General features: G+C 45.9%; 2 protein-coding genes across 2 annotated transcripts in view; one reads left to right on the forward strand and one right to left on the reverse strand.

The window, feature by feature from the left end:
* The first annotated feature begins 582 nt into the window (after window positions 1–582).
* On the forward strand, window positions 583–10,513 carry LOC140392535 (transmembrane protein 52-like). The gene is made up of 5 exons (XM_072477808.1): window positions 583–717; window positions 877–929; window positions 2,224–2,259; window positions 7,229–7,395; window positions 8,709–10,513. The coding sequence occupies exons 1-5, from the start codon at window positions 661–663 to the stop codon at window positions 8,906–8,908; spliced, it is 513 nt and encodes a 170-aa protein (XP_072333909.1). The 5' UTR covers window positions 583–660; the 3' UTR covers window positions 8,909–10,513.
* Window positions 10,514–10,807: 294 nt separating this feature from the next.
* The window catches only part of LOC140392536 (calglandulin-like), a 30,404-nt gene continuing 20,533 nt past the window's right edge, over window positions 10,808–20,678 (reverse strand). The window contains exons 4-5 of the mRNA XM_072477809.1: window positions 18,024–18,124; window positions 10,808–17,924 (exon numbers count right to left, since the gene is read on the reverse strand). Of these exons, the coding sequence (XP_072333910.1) occupies window positions 17,878–17,924; window positions 18,024–18,124 (148 nt within the window). The 3' untranslated portion in view covers window positions 10,808–17,877. The remainder of the gene's footprint in view (window positions 17,925–18,023; window positions 18,125–20,678) is intronic.

The raw sequence follows: 20,678 nt of genomic DNA on the forward strand, positions 1-20,678 counted from the left end.
TATTATTGTGTTTTTATAAATGGTCAAAACTGCCTCCCACACAAATGCCAAATTTCGAGATGGACTCACATCAATATTCCATCTCCTGTGATGTGGACAGTTCAGGGATGTCACTGACACTCACTGTCTGACCAGTTTGAAACTTTACTCCAGCCCACACTGTCCTTTAAACCGCAGCAATTACACACAGAATACATTTAACAGCAACATTGATTGGCTCTAATGGAAATGCACTGGGATAGCAGATTGTTTAGGAAAGAGACGATACAAAATGTGACTTTCCAGAACAAAGACACCGCTCTCTCTCACACACACACTGTGACCTCGGGGTGTTGTCACCATCTCTCCGATGATCACTCTGCTTTTATCACAGTGACTGCCTGGAAGGAGGGAGAGAGGGAGGGAGGGAGGAGGGAGGGAGAGAAAGAGAGAGGGAGGGAGTGAGTGAGAGAGGGAGGGAGGGAGAGAGGGAGAGAGAGGGGGAGGGAGAGAGAGAGAGGGAGTGAGTGAGTGAGAGGGAGGGAGGGAGAGAGAGAGAGGGAGGGAGAGCAGCTCTCTCTCTCTCTCTGTGGGTGTGAGGGGGAGGGTCAGGTGATTATAAATAAGAGCAGCCTGGAGCAGAAACATTGAAAGTGACACAGAGTGAGCTGGTGAAGAGAAATGGAGAAATGCCTGATGATCCTGAGAACAGCTGTCCTCGCCCTCTGCATGTTTGAGGTTAGTTTCTGGGGGCTGAATGGCCTCACATATTAAATCTAATGAGCGGCTTTGTTGCAGCGATTGGCGTTTGGGACTGGGAAGGGTTTTGGTCTGTGTTGGGTTTGAAAGCCGCTCTTGTTGTTCCTGTGATTTGACCTTTGCCGTTTTGCTGTGCAGGCGCCTGTTATTGGAGCTGGAAACTGTGACACAGAACTGGGAGAAAACATCGGGTGAGTTTAGTCCCATTTCTGGTTTAAATCATTCTCCCTGAACAATGAATTCATGGTCAGATCCGAGGGGGCAGGAGGAACCCATTCTCCCTGTGCAGCATTTGAGGAGATGGATTTCAAGTCCATAACAATAAACATTCTCAATATTTTGGGGTTTACTTTCCTGGGGGTTTCTCTCCCCCCCCCCCCCTGGGTTGTCCTATTTAATCCCACATTTCCCGTATGTGTGGCGCCAGTTACACGGTTTTGCTTTTATTTACATTGGGGCGGTTATTCCGTAGATTCAGAGGCTGGAAATATATTCCATCAAAGGCAGCAGTTCATTAAATCCAGTAAAGTCTGTTCACCATATTGTTCAGGAGGTGTCGAGGGGAGAGTTTTAGTCAGCAGGGGAGGGTGACAAGGTGTGGTTCTGCTGCAAAGTGAAGGGGAAACTCCGGTCTCTAAAGTTCTTCAAGGTTTTGACAGAGAATGTGTCTCCTTGTGGGAAAGAGCAAAGCTGGAGATAGTTCACCAAGAGACTCAGTCGGAAATTCAAAGAAACTTCTTTAATCCGTGAGGATGTGGACCTTGCTATCACAGAGAGTAGTTGAGGTGGATGGTATGGATGCATTTAATGAAAAGCTGGTGAAGCCGGTAAGGGGATAGAGAGTTGCATTGGTAGGTGAGGAAAGACTAGAGGAGACCCAAGTGGAGCATTAATACCAGCATGACATGGTTGGCCCAAATGGTATCTGAGTTGGTCATTCTGTGGAATAAGTAAATCCTGCCTGCTTCTTCCTCTCTCACACTCTCCTGCAGTCTTTGATTTCATTTCAGGAGTTGCAATATTAAGAGTTAGCCCGGTGGCTACGCTGCTGGTATGTGGATCAGATTAACACCATCCCCATAGGGTCTTACCAGAGGTAAACTTGGCACCTGCCTCCTCACCCTAGCCTCATCAAAAAAGAAAATTACAACACGTCCATGTTTACGATGAACCCTAGCTAAGAAGCTGCCTTCAGTCCGTGAATTCAAGAAGAATATTTTAGAAAAAACAGAATGGTGGAAACACTCAACGGGACTGGCAGCATCTATAGTGCGAGGAACAGAGTTAATGTTTCAAATCCATTGCCATCAGTGTTATCTCCCTTTGCTCTCTCTCTGCACTACAGACAATGCCAGACGCACTGGCGTTTCCTGCATTCTCTATTTGTTTCAGATTCCACCATATTTTGCTTAATTAATCAATCTCTTCGATATTCTTAAATATGATGACTCTTCCTAAACAATTTATCTGTCTTATTGATTCCAGGTGTCCCTCCAGTTGGACCAGTCTGTGGTATGTGTGGTAAGTACCGGCCCGGCTCTCTGTTTAATCACAGTGTTTAGCATTGTCACTTTGACTTCTGCAACAACTGTAACATCCCGAGCAGCTCTGTGACACAGGACTCTGTGCTCTACGGACTGTTTCCAGGGACACACACCGAGACAAATATCAACTGCTGCTGGAAGGTCATCAACTCGGTGAAAGACGCTCTTTGGTCTGCCCGAAACTTGCTGATCTTCCAGTGCAAAGAATTGTCCTTGACCGAGTGTTGCAGACTGGCACATTCCAAGGTCCAGGACTACGTGCTGAGGGACGCACTCAAGCTTGGGGCAGCTGCCGCCAAGGCGCAATGGGGAAAGACCACTGTGTAAGGTCTTTCCAGCAAATGTACACCGGGGGGTGGGTAACAGTGTAAACCCACCTCGGTCTGGGCCATTAACACTCCAATGTATAAAAGAAACATGACAATGTAAATATTTCAGAAGGAATTGTAACGTAAAGAGCGATATGTGTGTAATGTTATCAAAATTGAATGGAAGAAAGTCAAGGGAATGTGTAACTCTGATGGAAATGTACAGTCAAGCCAATTCGAAATGTTCTGTAATGTTTATGATAGATTTTATGAATAAAGTATATATATTTTTTTTAAACACCAGAAGCTCCCGTCAGAAGGATAGCAACCTTTAGTCATTTCGAAGTGTTCAGAATTACTGTAAACGGGTTCCACAACTCTAGACGCAGAAGTTCAAAGGATTAAATTGTGGATCCAATTAAGTGCTGAAGATAAATTAGTGCAAAGACTTTACAAACATTTCCAGCTTTTATGAAGGAATAGACTGTAATTATGCACCAAAGAATCCCTTTCTGTTTAATGAGGCATATTCCACCTCCCAATTGAGGCTCTCTCCTGATCTACTTTAATGAAGGAAAGATTTGCAATCCTATATTTGATTTTGATTGGATTTATTTTATTGTCACGTGTACCGAGGTACAGTGAAAAGTATTATTCTGCGTACAGTCCAGACAGATCATTTCATACGGTAGCACAGTGGTTGGCACTGTTGCTCCACAGCACCAGGGTCCCTGGTTCAATTCCCGGCTGGGTCACTATCTGTGTGGAGTCTGTACGTTCTCCCCGTGTCTGCCCCGGTTTCCTCCCACAGGTCCCGAAAGACGTGCTGTTAGGTGAATTGGACATTCTGAATTCTCCCTCTGTGTACCCGAACAGGCGCCGGAATGTGGCGACTAGGGGATTTTCACAGTAACTTCACTGCAGTGTTAATGTAAGCCCACTTGTGACAATAAAGATTATTATTTGAAAAATTACATGAAAACAAAATAGGACGTAGGATAAATACATGAGGCGGGATTCTCCCGTGATTGGCGGGGTGGCCCGTACCGGCGCCAAGAGCAGCGCGAACCACTCTGGCATCGGGCCGCCCGGAAGTTGCGGAATTCTCCACACTTTCGGGGGCTAGGCCGGCGCTGGAGGTGTTGGCGCCGCACGAACCAGCGCCGAAGGGCCGGCGTGGACCGGCGCTAGTTGACACATGCGCAGGACTGCCGGCGTGTTTCCTGCGCATGCACAGAGGGTTTCTTCTCCGTGCCAGCCATGGCAGAGCCTTACAGAGGCCGGCGCAGAGGGAAAGAGTGCCCCCATGGCACAGACCTGCCCGCAGATCGGTGGGCCCCGATCGCGGGCAAGGCCACCATGGGGTCACCCCCCCCCCCCCCCCCCCCCCCCCCCCCGACGACGGGATCGGAGAATCCCTCCCATAATGTAAATACCTAGTCATGGACATCGGGTGAAGCATACGCAGTGTCGTGTTACTCAGTAGAGGAGATGTTTGGAGAGTTCAGCACCTCTTATTGCCTGTCAAAGCACTTCACAACCAGAAATACTTCTGAAGTGTAGTCCCTTTTAATGTAGGGTGCATAGCAAGGTCCCACAAACAGTATCGGGATGAAGACCAGATCAGGGTGAAGACCAGATCATCTATTTCGGTGATGTTGACTCAAGGAGCACCGGGGAAATCTCCCCTTGCTCTGTCTTGGGATCTCTTACATCCACCTAAGGGAATAGATGGAGCCTCTGATTAACATCTCATCCGAAATGCAGCACTTCCAGTGGTGCCGTGCACCCTCAGTGTTGGACTGGAGTGACAGCCTAGATTTCTATCCTCCAGTCTTTGGAGTCGAACTTGGACCCACAACGTTTTGACGGTGTTACCCCCTGAGCCACACTATTGCTGCAGCTCCCCAGGGGAAAAAAATACACTTGCCATCAGAAGGCAATTTGGAGGCCAGTGGCATCACAGAGCGTGCACAGAAATACCCACACCATCACCACCTCCATAACATTACATAATTCTGCCTCAGCTCATTTGCTGCTGAAACCTTCATCCACACTGTTTCCTTTAGACTATTTCAACACTCTCCTCACCAGCCTTTCGTGTCCTGCCCTCTTGGTCATCCAAAACCCCTGCTGCCCATGTCTTATCTCATACCAAGTCCCGTTCACCCACCATCCTGTGCCCTCAGGCCAACATTGGCTCCCAGTTATCAATGCCTCAGTTTAAAAATTCTCAATATTGTTTTCAAATCCCTCTGTGGTTCCCACCCTATCTTTGTCACCTCCTTCAGCCCCACCAATCATCTGAGATGTTGTTTTTTCTCTATTTCTGTTTTTAGTTTGAGCATTAGTTAGGCCACACTTGGAGTATAGTGTTCAATTCTGGTCGCCACACTACCAGAAGGATGTGGAGGCTTTAGAGAGGGTGCAGAAGAGATTTACCAGAATGTTGCCTGGTATGGAGGGCATTAGCTATGAGGAGAGAATCATAGAATCATAGAAGTTTACAGCATGGAAACAGGCCCTTCGGCCCAACCAGTCCATGCCGCCCAGTTTTTACCATTAAGCTAGTCCCAGTTGTCCGCACTTGGCCCATAACCCTCTATACCCATCTTACCCATGTAACTATCTAAATGCTTTTTAAAAGACACAATTGTACCCGCCTCTACTACTACCTCTGGCAGCACATTGAATAAATTGAGAGGTTGAATAAACTTGGTTTGTTCTCACTGGAACGACGGAGGTTGTGGGGCGACCTGATAGAGGTCTACAAAATAATGAGGGGCATAGACAGAGTGGATAGTCAGAGGCTTTTCCCCAGGGTAGAGGGGTCAATTACTAGGGAGCATAGGCTTAAGGTGCGAGGGACAAGGTTTAGAGGAGAGGTACGAGGCAAGTATTTTACACAGAGGGTAGTGGGTGCCTGGAACTCGCTACCGGAGGAGGTGGTGGAAGCAGGGACGATTGTGACGTTTAAGGGGCATCTTGACAAATACATGAATAGAATGGGAATAGAGGGATACAGACCCAGGAAGTGTAGAAGATTTTAGTTTAGACGTGCAGCATGGTCGATGCAGGCTTGGAGGGCCGAAGGGCCTGTTCCTGTGCTGTACTTTTCTTTGTTCTTTATTCCCGATTTTAGTCGCTCCACCATGGGTGGCTGCATCTTTAGTTATGGAGGCCCTAAGCTCAGTAATTCCCTCATCACTTCTCTGCCTTCCATTCCCATCTGAAGACATTCCTTAAAACCTTTTTTAAAAATTCGTCATGGGGGCGATGCTGGCCGGGTCAGCGTCGGTATCTAAGAGTCAACCAGATTGCTGTGGGTCTGGAGTCACATGTAGGCCAGACCAGGTAAGGAAGGCAGATTTCCTTCCCAAAAGGGCATTAATGAACCAGATGGGTAACAACAATTGACAATGATTTTCTTGGTCATCATTAGACTTTTAATTCCAGATTTTTAAAATTGAATTCAAATTCTACCAGCTGCCCTGGTGGGATTTGAATCAAGGTCCCCAGAGCATTACCCTGGTCCTGTGGATTACTAGTCCAGTGACAATACCACGACACTACTGCCTCCCCATCTTTTTATTTATTTATTTATTTTAAATTTAGAGTATCAAATTCATTTTTTCCAAGGGTCAATTTAGCGTGGCCAATCCACCTACCCTGCACATCTTTGGGTTGTGGGGGCGAGACCCAACGCAGACACGGGGAGAATGTGCAAACTCCACACGGACAGTGACCCAGAGCCGGGATCGAGCCTGGGACCTCGGCGCCATGAGGCAACAGGGCTAACCCACTGCGCCACCGTGCCGCCCCTGCCTCCCCATCTTTGACCAAATTCTTGCTCTCCTGCCTTGCATCCTCTGAATCTCAATGTCAAATTTTGCTCTTGCGAACACTTTGGGACATTTCAATACATCAAATACACAAAAGAAATACATACATACTCTCATCATTCCTTATCCACTCAACCTGCTGATCTTGATTTTTTTTTAATAAGACATCAACTGCACATATTTCACATTAAAAGTTCTTTAAAAGGAATTCATAGAAATTAATGAAACAAGATTAAGATTTTCCAAATAAATGTTAAGGAATAGACTGTCGTACTTTATCAGGAAACCAGATTATTGCAAACGGAGTAAAACCCATTGCAATCAGTTTGCAAGGACGTGAATCTAGATTGATAAGTACACCTACAACTCAATCATTCCGGTTACTCTCTACATGTTTTGCAACGTGACAAGTGTTATGTTCAATCTCTTTTGTTTGATATTTAAATTGTAATGATGGGTTAGACAACCAGATTGAGCAGTAGAGGAAAGACCTGTAAACGGAGAATTAGGCAACCATTCAGAAAGGAACTTTTATAAATAACTAAACGGAGGATTACTGATCTATCTAAACAACATTGAAAAATGTCAAAATAGAGAATGAAACACCATTCATCAACAAACTGGAAGCCATGCACATAAGTCATAATTACCCTGGGGTAATAAACGTATCGCAGATTCCCCAATAGATTTATGTGTGATTTATTGCTTTAAGGGTTACAAAAGCCACAGACTAATAACGGTGATTGAACCGGTATTTATAGGTCTTGAAAGTAATTATTTTCCTCTTCTCTTTCAGGTTGATTTTGTTGACCATCTTCTTGCTGTTGGTGTGCGGAGTGATGGCCAGTTGTGTGAAATGCTGCCAAAGGACTAAACCCCAGGTCCCCACTTTTCCAACACGGCCTTATGAAGTCACAGTGATCGCCATTGATAATGATAGTACCATTCACAGCACTGTGTCACGTAAGTAACAATCTATTTGGCAGTCCAGAACTTAACTAGAACCATGAATTGCTAGAGCGTTAAAGGTCCAATGTGCCGGTGTCAGCTCTTTGACAAACACTCCAGTTAGTCGTTACTCCCTCTTCTCTTTCCCCACAGCCCTTCAAATATTTATCAACTTGCCTAATGAAAGCTCCTATTGAATCTGCTTCCACTGGCCTTTCAATCATGGCTTGTGTTTATATTAACAATTACTCCTGTGGTCTCAGTTCTTTTGTCTTGCAGGCTAGCAAAAAAATGTAATTGAGCGAAAGAGGTTTCTATTTCTCTTTTTCTGCTTTCCTTCAGCCATTTGTGGCTGTCACTGCAGAAACAACATTCCTGTGATCAAAAATCACCCAGCTTCGCTCTCGCACCGATTATTTCCCTCCCTCGTGGAGCTGAGTTAAGCCTCTGGTGTTTCCATTTGATGGGACAGCTGAAAGCCAGCAGTTCACCAGCTTGGGCTATGACTGTTCCACGCATTGACCTGCTGTCACATTGTATGACTGTAATGCCTCTCGGTGAATGCTGCTAATGTCTGACATGGTTAAGAGTACGAATGTGCTTACTTTGGCCGGATCGCATGTTTTACATGGAGAGTATCTGAGCTAACCACATCAAGGCACTCCCAATCTGAGTTGACTCACCTTGGAGATGGCAGGTGCTGGTGGTAACGCAGTTGGTAAAAGCCTCTCTCAGAATAGACAACTACATTACTAGTCATCATTGGAAAGTGTATATGGCGACCGAGTGAGGCCGACATCAGATTCAGCTTGAATACCACACCTGTGTCCCCAGAAGTTGATTGATTCTCAGGCAAGCACTATCAAAGGTAGTGGAAATTGGTCACGTGAGTGAACATTTTCATCCATGCAAGCAGACATTGTCATGTAAACCCTCCCCCTGACCAATGGGAGAATAGATAATTGGCATGTTTTAAAAGGGTAATTCAGCCCAGCAGCATGGGCACAGCAGGACATTAATTTGTTCGAAGACATTTTCAAATGTTATTTGAAAATTACTGTGGTTAAGTTTCTGAGTATATTTTGCGGGTAAACTCATTAGTCCATCTTTCATGAGAGCACAAACTAGTATTGATCCTGTAAGCACAGATTCATGTTTGGACCATGAGATCAATGAATCTGCCATTTTAAAAAAAATATTCGCCAACTTTCTAACATGTTACTGTCTGCTTCAAATTATATACAGGATAAACATTTTTTTAAAAATCTTTTATGCAGTTTGCCGCTGAACCTATTTAACACAAGTATTTTTCTCTCTTTCTTCAATAGCGCACAGTCCACTGCAGTACATTTCCACCAATAGGAATGGCAACACATTCCAGGAAGCCAACAACTTTATTCTGCCTCCTCCGCCCTACAGTCTTTATTCTATTGATACCCTTCCGCCCTATGAAATGGCCCTAAATATGATCAAACCTACAGCGACCCACGACCCAAAGATCCTGGGCGAGAATTTGGAAAGAAATTAAGAACCCAGACCGAAAGAGCAAACACTCACAGCCACCTCCTCGGTGTTGTTGGAGCAATCAACACCTTTTATTAATTGAGTCGAAACTCGTGCAGATTTTTTCTTCACTTTTTATATTTTTCAGAGTCCTCACAGATTGACCTAGCAAGTGTCTTCCTTCAATTCCAAAGAGAGCTGTTTATAGCGGCTACACATTGCTTTAGCAAACAAAACATTTTCAGCAGATTGCTGCAGAACCAACTCCATTACTAAGTAATGACATTTGTTCAGTGTGGTTTGGGTGTATCACTATTAATGATATTCAACAACGATATGGCGGGGTTTATTAAGTTGGAAAGGGTGAAATTTGCCTTGAGAGGGTCGGTACAAGGGTTCTTCAAGCGGTGGCAACCGTTCTTAGACTTCCTGGCAGAACGGTAGACATTGGTCAGCAGCAGCAACTCGGGGGGGGGGGTTACTTTATTTATGGTTATTTACACTGGGGGATCTGAGGGGGTGTATATATTTGCTATGTTGGCTTTGTGTTAAGTTGGGGTGTTAATTTATTATTTATGTACAGGGGAGGGGGTATGTAGGGTTGTTTTTGACTGTGTTTTGTATTTAACCCTGATGGGTTCCTTTTTCATTTTGTTATTGATATTCTGTGAAAACCTTAATAAAAAATTTTTTTTAAAAAATTAATGATATTCAAGATAAATAAATACTGATAGGATTTCAGCAATCGGAATATCACAAAGAAAATATGATTTTCCGCCAAGGCTGGGGGGACTGGTGGGGGGTGGGCTGTGGGGCCATATTTGACCCCATCGCCATGTTGTACAGCGCGACAGCTGCAGGTCGTCGCCGTGCGCGTGCGCAGCCACGGACCCGGCCATTTTCCGGCCGATTTTGGCATGGGAGTCGGGAGTTTTACCCGACGCCGCTGTTAGCCCCTCACCGGTCCCAGAATCGGTGAGGTTCTGGCGCCACTTTTGCCGTTGTAAAACACCCGGGGATTCTCAGTTTCAGCCGGCACTTAGCCGCTGAAACGGAGAATCTAGCCCGTTGTTTAATCACTAAGCCTCTTGCACAGTTCTAGTTTTCAAAAGGCAATAAAAGCCATGCTTTTTTCAGTTGAAGAAACCTTTAGTATTCATCAAACCTTAATCCGGTCACTTTCATTAGAAATCGGACCTCTTCAAATCAAAAATAAATTATTTATACTGTCAACATCATCAAATGTGGATCCTAATGCTCATGTTCTGTGACACACATACGTTAGTTAATTGTATCAAAATGCAATGCAAAGCCAACAAATCAATGAATGAGTTAAATTTAAAACCTACTTAATCTAATAAACCTACCGATGCTGATTCTACGTCAGTGAAATAATTTGGAATCAAAAAATGCAGAGTTTCTGGTCAGAAGCTGCTTTTGCCCAGAAGGGGGAAAACTATCGTCTTGTCACCAACATTGAGAGAAGTTGTGAAGTCTTGTTTACATAATGTGGAAATGTATTAGAATGAAATTGTTTGTTTGTATACTTTAATGTCACAAATTTCTGTATAGTTTTTTTATAACGAGCCCCATGGGTTTAGTATTGTATGAAATAAATATGCTTTAAAAATGTTTTTGTTATTATTGAAGTTATCTTGGACATGCAAAGATAACTATCGGAGTGATAGTGAGTACTAACTCATTTGAAGCATTCAAAGTAACCTGATAATTCCCTTATTTAATTCTGCAAAATTGCAATGAACAAATCCTAACGTTTCGAAATTGAGAAGGTGTTGCCAATCGGCACCAGAGTCACCAATAATGTTGCCAATTAATAATGATGCTCTTTAGAGTCGCCAGGTATCAAATGATACCACCACAAGGCTTTACCAGATATCGATCAAAGGACCACACAACCAGTTAGTCAGTTCAAGTCCAAAGATGGTTTATTTACACACAAGGATTACTTCGACATGCAACACAAAACACTACAAGTTAAACTACACCTAACAACTACAATAACCTGTACTTAACTTTACGGCAACCGGCTCTGTGCAGATGGACAAGGCCTTTGTCCGGATCTTGTGTGGCTGGGTGGAAGTAGTGGCTCTGTTGCTGCTGGGCTCAGCCGTCTGGTAGCGATCGTTGGTCTTGAACTTGTCTGTCTGGTCGTTATGCTACACTTGGGTTGGCATAGGCCGGATCCAAGAGAGACCGAGCACATGGCTGTGTCTCTTCTTATCTCTCTGGGATTTCGCGGTCCTTAACTTGGACCCAATAATTCGACAGGCTTCGATCACTGCCTTCGATTTTGGCCAATAAAGAAGCGGGTGCTTTGGTGGCTGGGTGGGCCCTTAGCGGTCATTGACCTTGGCAGTTGTGCTCTCTGAGTAAAGGGAGAGGCGCCGATCAGTCTGTGTCTGTATCAGTTTCTTGATTGCAGTCCTATTCTGGGGAAATGGGCCATTAAAATGCAAACGAGCGGGGTTTCGATTGGGTCTAGCTGTCTGGGTTGCAAATCAACACACAAGCTCTGAGTCCTGGGTTGGGCATAATTCCCATGGTCCTTTGCAGGTGGCCATCTCAGTTGGCTACAAAGGGAAAATTTCCCTTTGATTAGTTTCCTACCAGCTTGTTTATTTGTCATCCATCAGATAGAGGAGCTATTAACAAATGTGGAGAAATATTCCATTGAAAATCAATCCAGATATCGGGGGGGGGAATTTTCCATTGCCCGACGCCGATATCGTAATCGGCGATCAGGCAGTGAATCCCTTCCGACGGCTAGATCAGTGCGGCACCGGTTTGACACCAGTTTTTGAGTCTCCGCCCCCTCCAAAATGACGTCATCACCGCACGCCGTTAGAACAGCGTTGGCAGGTCATCTGAAGCCCCTCCCCCAGTGCTCCGCCCCCGATGGGCCTAGTTCCCGACTGCGCCGTTAACGTGTGGTCTGAGCAGTTGGGAATTCGGCGTGGCGGCCGTGGACTGTGTCCAGCGCCACCATAGTCACCCGGGAGCCGTGCCGCTGGCCGGGGGGGGGGCTTCTGCAAGGGTTGTGGGGACTGGTGAGGGGTGGCTGTGGGGTCGCAGATGGCAGATCGGGTCCACGCACGGCCGGCGCATATTGTACAGCCCGACCGCTATAGGTCGCCGCCGTGCACATGCGTGGCCACGGACCCAGCCATTCTCCGGCCATTTTTGGTGCGGGAGCCGGGAGTTTTACCTGGCACCGCTGCTAGCCCCTCACCGGTCCCGGATTCGGTGAGGGTTCGGCGCCGATTTTGGTGTCATAAAACGGGAATTCCCGTTCGAACCGACATTTAGCCGCTAAAACGGAGAATCCAGCCCTACAGGTGCACCTTTAACAAACAGCATTGGGAGCCCTGGTGGCGGGTCCATTGCCCCATTGACCCACCGAGTGTTCAGCCCACAGACACTGCGAACCCTGAGGGTGCCGCATTTCTATGTGGCACGAAGGGAATGCTGGACTCTAGGAGGTGAGACTTGCGGAGAAGTTGTCATTTGCCCTGTGGTCATCCAAAATGGCCAACCACAAAGTATAAAGGGAATTGTGGTCAAGTCGGGACACAGGCAGTACACAACCCCATGTGTATTGAGCAAAGTAAAACCAGACCGAATTGAAACTTGCCCCTGTTAAAGGTCAATCACCGATTTCCCCAGAACAATAGACTCAAATTAAGGAATAGCAACAGTAGCAGACTCCCCGGAGCCACCTCCCCTTATTTGGAAAGGCCGACGCACTTGGAACAATAACGACTAGGACCCGCCCGGCCATCAAGGTACCCGCCCCTAATTGGCTAGTATCGATCAGAGTGACCGAGATCCTATCGATCCATTGGATCCTGAGTTAACCCCGCCCAAAAGGACACAAAAGAGAAGGATAAGAAGCCCTGTGCACGAGGGATCGGTCTAATTTGGGACCGGCCTGTGCCCACACCAACTGCAGCATAACGACCAGCCAAGTTCAAGACCATGATCGCTACCTGAGAGAGACGAGCCGCAGCCGAGACAAACCTGACGATTTCCAGCCGACGCACGTGGGGACTCAGATAAAGGCCTTATCTACCTGCACAGAGCCGGTCACCCAGAAGTTAAGCAAAGGTCATCTTAGTTGATAGGTTTAGTTTAATACGTAGCCGCGTGCATCATTGCACAGAGAGATCAGTCTTGTGTTTAATAATAAACTGTCCTTTGAACTAACACACTGGCTGTGTGGTCATTTGGTCAATGCAAGAAACATACTCGCTACTTGTGATTCAATAATAAAGTGGCAACAGCCCCCACATGCACGTAAAGAATCCCAAGATACCAATGAAAAAATAGCAGTGGTGTCCTACCCAACACATTTACCTCAAATAACAACTTTTTAAAAAATATGGCCATTATCACTCTGCTATGTGTGGGAGCTTGCTGTGCACAAACTGGCTGCTGCTTTTCCTACATCACAGCAGTGACTATACTTCCAAAAATGCCAACCGGAGGTTATGGAAGGTGCGATATAAACGCAGGCGCTTCTTTTATTTTCCCTCTTCTCAAAAAAGGCCATAAAATGAGCCCGGGGTCCTCCTGTGCGATATGACTCGACAATACATGAGACGATGCATTTATCCAGTTGAGACGTTATTGAGATTTTGCTGTGAAGAGGGCTGCTCGTGTTCCCGGTCTGGAGTTTCCTGTGTATTTGTGCCCCTGTTTGCTGCAATTGGCACAGAAAATTAATTAAAAGTCTAAACGATGGTGGGATTCTGGACGTAAATTACTTGTCTTATGTTCAAATCTCCTTCACCTTATATAATCGTCTATCAATCTCTCTGTTCCGAATAATTGCCCTGCCCCCAAGATAACTTCATTGGCACTCACACAAACACACTGCAGATTCTGACCACATTTTCAGGTGCAGCAGGAAGTTAAGTTACTTTTCTGGTGTTTATTTGCAATTGTTTTAGGTTTTTAAAAGATTGTCAATCTGACTTACTCTGTTTCTTGGGAAACAGTTTTATGGAATCGCTACAATCATGTTAAAAACGGAAAAAGCTTCCCCATTTCCAAAGTTTTTAAACGTGCTGTTAGAATCATAGAATTTACAGTGCAGAAGGAGGCCATTCGGCCCATCAAGTCTGCACCAGCCCTTACCAGGAGCATCCTACTGAAGCCCACGTATCTACCCTATCCCCGTAACCCCGTAACCCCCACTTAACATTTTTTGGACACTCAGGGCAATTAATCATGGCCAATCCACCTAACCCGCACATCTTTGGACTGTGGGAGGAAACCGGAGCACCCGGAGGAAACCCACGCAGACACGGGGAGAACGTGCAGACTCCGCACAGACAGTGACCCAAGCCGGGAATTGAACCTGGGACCCTGGAGCTGTGAAGCAACTGTGCTAACACTGTGCTACCGTGCTGCCCATGTTGTTCCTGATGTGTATGAATGGTGATTAAATCAGTCCAGACTTTAGCTTCTCCTGGGTTCTGGGGTTTATTGGGAATATTCCTGAACTGCTGATTAATGCTCATGTTAACATTGGGATGCATTCAAATAAGATTGATGGGAAATTTGAGTGAAGCGTGAGGTTAGCAGGATGGTTGCATTATCGAGTCCTTGACCTGTGCGTTTGGAGGGAGTTTCAGCCTGTGGTGCTGTGTGTGGTAGTCGGTATTAGGGGTATTACGGTACCTAGGTTGAGGCTGTAAGATCATTGGTGTGGGAGGTACCTGAGACAGGAAGATCATTGGTGAAGCCTGCCTGCTGGTTCCGCCCAGTAAGGCAGAGTATAAGAGTCTGTGTCTCCCCAGCAGCTGCATTCTGTACCTGCGCTGCTGGGGAAACATCTAGTCCAATAAAGCCTTCAATTGTCATCCAATCTCGCTTCTGGAGTCATTGATCGAGTATCACTGTGCGGGTTCGATTACATTGAGTTGGTCTTAGACTGTGGTGCAAGAGCCATTTTATTCCAGTGTTTCACGTGCTCAGCACACAATGATCTCGGAGCACATTCAGGGTTGGGGGTTGGAATGTTGGTAATGAGCAGCTTTAACGAGCCCTTGTTCTATTTTACTGGTTTCAGGGTCAGTGGTCTCCTCAATGCCTTGTCCCTTGGGAATTGAAGAAGTGGGCAACAGAGTTCAAGATGTCCCAGGAAGAACCAAAGCGTTTTTATTGTAGGCTTCCCCTGGACTGCCAATTCCATTTGAACGTTGCTCGGCCATTATAACGTAAATGGCAAAACTCTTAGGAATATAGAAAGTCAGAGAGATCTGGGCATGCAGGTCCACAGATCTTTGAAAGTGGCAACACAAGTGGACAAGGTAGTCAAGAAAGCATACGGAATGCTCGCCTTCATTGGACGGGGCATCGAGTATAAAAACTGGCAAGTCAGGCTGCAGCTGTATGGAAAGGGCACTTGGAATATTGCGCACAATTCTGGTCGCCACACTACCAGAAGGGTGTGGAGGCTTTAGAGAGAGTGCAGAGGAGGTTTACCAGGATGTTGCCGGGTCTGGAGGGTGTTAGCTATGCGGAGAGGCTGAATAGACTCGGACTGTTTTCATTAGAAAGACGCAGGTTGAGGGTTAGGGTTAGAGGTCTGATAGAGGTCTACAAGATTGGGATGGGCATGGATAGACTGGATGGGCAGGCACTCTTTCCCAGGGTGGAGGGGTCAGTCACCAGGGGCATAGATTTAAGGTCTGTGAGGCAAGATTTAGAGGAGACGTGCGAGGCAGGTTTTTTACGCAGAGGGTGGTGAGTGCCTGGAACGCGTTGCCAGGGGAGGTTGTGGAAGCAGATATATTAACGGCGTTCAAAAGGCATCTTGACAAACACATAGATAGGATGGGTATAGAGGGATACGGCACAAGCAAGTGCTGAGGGTTTTGGCCAAGGTTGGCAACATGACCGGTACAGGCCTGGAGGGCCGAAGGGCCTGTTCCTGTGCTGTATTGTTCTCTGTTCATTCCGGCAGTATTAGGAGACGGAGCTGTAACTTGCATAAACCTTTGGTTAAAACGAACCTCATGATCTCTACAGCAAGTCCTTGAGGATAGAGTTTTGGCATCCATTGCACATCAGATGCTTAATTGACTTCATGCCAGTGTGACCAACAATAGGGGATAAGAGTGTCCAGTGCACAGCACCTGCATCAGATTCTCAGAGTCAGCAGAAGTGCTGAGATCATTGCTTTATGCTGACATGTCTCCCCTCAGCCAGCTATTGTTTTGAATTCATTCATCAAGGTGCCAAGCCTTTTGATTTCAGCAGCTTAATTTGGAATTCTTGTAAGTACGCCTAATGGAAGAAGCCTTTAAGTAACGTGAAACTAATTCCCTTTGAAAGCTGAACATTTTTTTTTAAAAGAACAATTTCTATATTGGTGAATTGGTGCAGGTGACTATTTGAAGGAAGGTCCAGTAACTGGGCCTTGTTTCTTCACATTGGGAAGCCAGTGTCAATGTGAAACTGTCCCAGCTCAGGAATGAGGTAGAAAGTGGAACCGGCAGAACACATTCCTTAACAGACCTTTTCACACACCAACTGTTCTGATGGCTTGTGGGTGAGACCCCTGTAAATTCCAGCCCTTATCCCACTAGGAATTGGGCGAAGAGGTTCTCATTCATGTCACTCTCCATTTTTCATCCATTCATGGCATGTGGTGAGGCTAGTATTTACTGTCCACCCTCAATTACCCTTGAGAAGGTGCTGGTGAGCTGCCTTCCTTAGCAGCTAAACTCCATGTGGTGTAGGTACACCCACAGTGCTGTTAGGGAGGGAGTTCCAGGATTTTGACCCAGCGACAGTGAAGGAACGGCCGATAAATTCCCAAGTCAGGGTGGTGAGTGACTTGAAGAGGAACCTCCAGGTGATGGGGTTCCCAGGTATCTGCTGCCCTTGTCCTTCTAGATGGTAGGGGTTGTGGGCTCGGAAGGTGTTGTCAAGCCATTAAGTATCTATCTTATTTTTTGTGAATTGTAAATGACTACTGGGGTGCACCTCTGTGCAAGAACTTTCTGGGGTTTATGGATACCCACCACCCGGAAAGAATATTAACAATTTATTTTCTTTCAGCACAGTTAAATCTAATTTTAATGACACTTTTAAGGAAACAAGTTGTGATTTATATACTGGCATCGAGATGTGCAGCGTCAAAAGGTTCCACTATCCAGAAAAGATGAAGCTAATTATTATTTTATAGAGACAGTCAGTGAGTTGAAAAATGTCACCCACACACACACAGGCAGGCATACACACACATACACACAGACATACACACACACACAGGCAGGCATACACACACATACACACAGACATACACAGGCAGGCACACACACACATACACACAGACGTACACACATACACAGGCAGGCACTCACACACGTACACACAGACACAGGCAGGCACACACACATACACACAGACATACACAGGCAGGCACTCACACAGATACACACAGACACAGGCAGGCACACACACACGTACACACAGACACAGGCAGGCACACACACACGTACACACAGACACAGGCAGGCACACACACATACACACAGACATACATAGGCAGGCACTCACACAGATACACACATACACCGGCAGGCAAATATACACACAGACACTGATACACACTGACACACAGATGGGGTGATAAAAGTCCACCCATAATGTGTGTTTTTCTTTAATATTAGAAATGTGAGAGCGGAGATACTCGACAATTGGGAATACTGAAGAATCGAAGCTCACTTTGAGACAGGCTGGACACCACGTATCTTTCCGGATCGTTCCTCATGACTTTCAAAATTGAAATGACAGCTGTGAGACGCTTTAAAACAGAACAAGGCAAGGTCTCAAAGAGAAAAAATATCTATTTGTCGTGGTGTAAAGAGTCTCGATGTAAATGTTGACCATTGTGCAGTGATCTGTTGGATGTGGCACTCGTGATTCACTCTCCAGATGGAAATATTTCCTCAGCGCTGTTTACTTGATTAGCTTAAAGGATTCGCCGGTCATCATGTCAACAAATTCTAGAAAAGAAATGGGATTTGTGAGTCAGTTCAGCCTCACGTGCCAGCCTGGCTCCATTAACAGTTTCTAATCACTGCATATCTGGGATTCGAACCAACCTTGATAGTCAATTGTTCCATCGCCATCTTTATCAGCTTCTTTCATCATGTGCTCTGCTTCGTCTTCATTGAGAGGCTCCCCTGCATTCATTAGGACATACCTTATTGTACGAAATGTGAGAAAGATGTAAGTCATAAAGTCGTACTGGTTCAGTTGCTAAATGGATGACTTGAATCATACAACTGCAGAAGCTCAGTCCTGTGCCAGATTGATGGAACGGGATACAGGTGGAGGTGGGAATGTTGCAAATGAACTCTGCACCTTTGGATATAACTGAAGCTGCTTATTGGAAAATAATATTCAGTGAGGTTAGGATTGAGCTAGACTGAGGCACTCCTGTCCAGGCCCAATGATAATCTAGACCCATCCATGTTGCCTTATAGTCAAAGAGACTGGCTACACTCGCATGCTGGATTGGACCCCAAAGGATAGTTTAACCTGTAAAGTTATTCCAGTGGTCAGTGCCTTCAGGAGGGAAGAGGAGAAAGTTAAATGGGAAGCTTTTCATTTTGGAATAACGTAGAGAGTAAAAATAGTTATTAAATCATTTTTAAAAATAAATTTAGGGTACCCAATTCTTTTTCCCAATTAAGGGGCGATTTAGCGTGGCCAATCCACCTACCCTGCACATCTTTGGTTTGTGGGGGTGAGACCCACGCAGACACGGGGAGAATGTGCAAACTCCACACGGACAGTGACCCAGAGCCGGGATCGAACTCGGGTCCGCGGCACCATGAGGCAGCAGTGCTAACCTGTAGCCACCTGTGTTGGCCACTTCCTGACTTTAAAATGGTGACCTGCAAAGACTGCAGGGAAATTCAGTCAAGCCAGGAAAACTAGCAGGTGCAAAGTTTCCTGTGTATTAGAACAACCATCTGCATATTAATGAGCAAAAGCCGGGAACAATTGGAAACATTTAAGGTGAATAAGGCCAAGCCAGACTCCTCGGCGCCAGCAGGAGCCAAGACAAAGAAGGCCAACGGACACTTAGAAACCGCCCAGTGATCAGAACTTAGTGCAATCACTTGGAACCAGGTACGGGGTCCACCTGAAGGGGCGCGAAGCCCCTGGGGACTATAAAGTAGAGCCCCCAAGTTCAAATCGGTCTTCTTGGCAGGGTCTCTCAGCAGCGCGAACCAACCCTTGACAGTGACCTGCCTAGCTGCCGCACCAACCAAGTAAGTCTCCAGTCAACGCTCGCTATGAGATAGGCGCTCCTAGCTACCAGTCCATACTAGCTTTTGAATCCTGCAGATTCAGGATCTGAACGAAAGGCCATTTGTTCCCCTGACCTGGTGGGCCAGTCCCAAAGCTAAGTATAGGCCTTTTAATGTTAGAGATAGTCTAGTAAGTAGAGTTTTGTGCATGAGTAGTGATTGACTGTGTATAATAAATGTGTTTTGATTTGAAACTTACTAACTCGTGTAGTGAGTTATTGATCAGTACTTGAACTTGAACCTCATGGCGGTATCATAAAGATACCTGGCGACTCGAGAGCAAAGATTATAGAAACAGAGCAAATTAAGTAAAGACACAACGGGCAACAAATTAAGAGCCAACCAAAGTTAGCAACATTTAGTGGCGAACTCTGACGGGACCCGACTTAGAAGTGGCCTAACCACTCCGGGAGAACCCAAAATGTTAATTCAGAATCCAATTGGGAACAGAAACAGTCACAAGTGTTCAAGCAGTTCTGATCAATCCTCATAATTCGGAAGCGTGTTAATGCATGCATAACTAACAGGGCTATAAGGTAAAACTGATAGATTTTTGTTGCGAAAAACTGTCGGGAGTTTGTATTCCGGAAAATAGCGAAAGCCGTACCCGTAATTACAGTACCGCCTTAGCACCCCTCGTTCCAAATTTTAAAAGAGCATTCAGATAGGAAAAATGGCAATGAAGGCAATGGAACGCCTCATGAACCCTCAAAAAATTGTGGTCGCAGCGACCAGCAGCAGAGTAGGTCAGTGTCCCGTTTGGGAAGAAGAGATCATGAAATACCTCAAAGGGAAAGGATGGCCCCTTTGGAGTGAATTCTGTGATAATGAGGAAACAGGTTCCGGGAGTATAGGATATACTTGGTGGGAGAACCTGAGCGAAATCCATAAGAAGAGCTTAGGGAAAGCTCACAAGCCGATGGCACCCGTGTCCTGTCTGGCACAATTGCGAGGCACAGAGGAGGTCATTCGGACACTCCGCAAAGAGATAGAAAAGAGACATCGAATGAGCAAGGTCGATGTTAGTGAGATCGAGAGAGAGAACATAGAGTTGAGAAGGAAGTTGGCAGCAAAGGACGGAGAGGTGGATGATGCCAAGTGGGCACACCAGTCTTGTCTAGCGCATCTGAGCAGCTTCCAAACCCAGTACGATAAGGCCTATCAGGACACGCAACGTGCAGTCCTGGTAAGAGAAGAGACAGAGAAACAGGTAGAGGCATTGCAAAGGCAGTGCAGCGATCTAAAAGCAGCGTTAAGAGCACTCCATGCTGCCACCACGGAGCACAGACCAAGCTCAGTGGATCATTCAAAATGCAGGAAGCAGATTGCGGAACTGCAGTCTTTGCATTCAGTACAAAATGGGTTTCAGAGCACCTTTGGATCCCAATTAGATGAGGAAGACGGCCCTGATTGGCAAGAATTAAATGAAACTGCGCA

This window comes from Scyliorhinus torazame, chromosome 16 (genome assembly GCF_047496885.1).
Source record: "Scyliorhinus torazame isolate Kashiwa2021f chromosome 16, sScyTor2.1, whole genome shotgun sequence".
Classification (NCBI taxonomy): domain Eukaryota; kingdom Metazoa; phylum Chordata; class Chondrichthyes; order Carcharhiniformes; family Scyliorhinidae; genus Scyliorhinus; species Scyliorhinus torazame.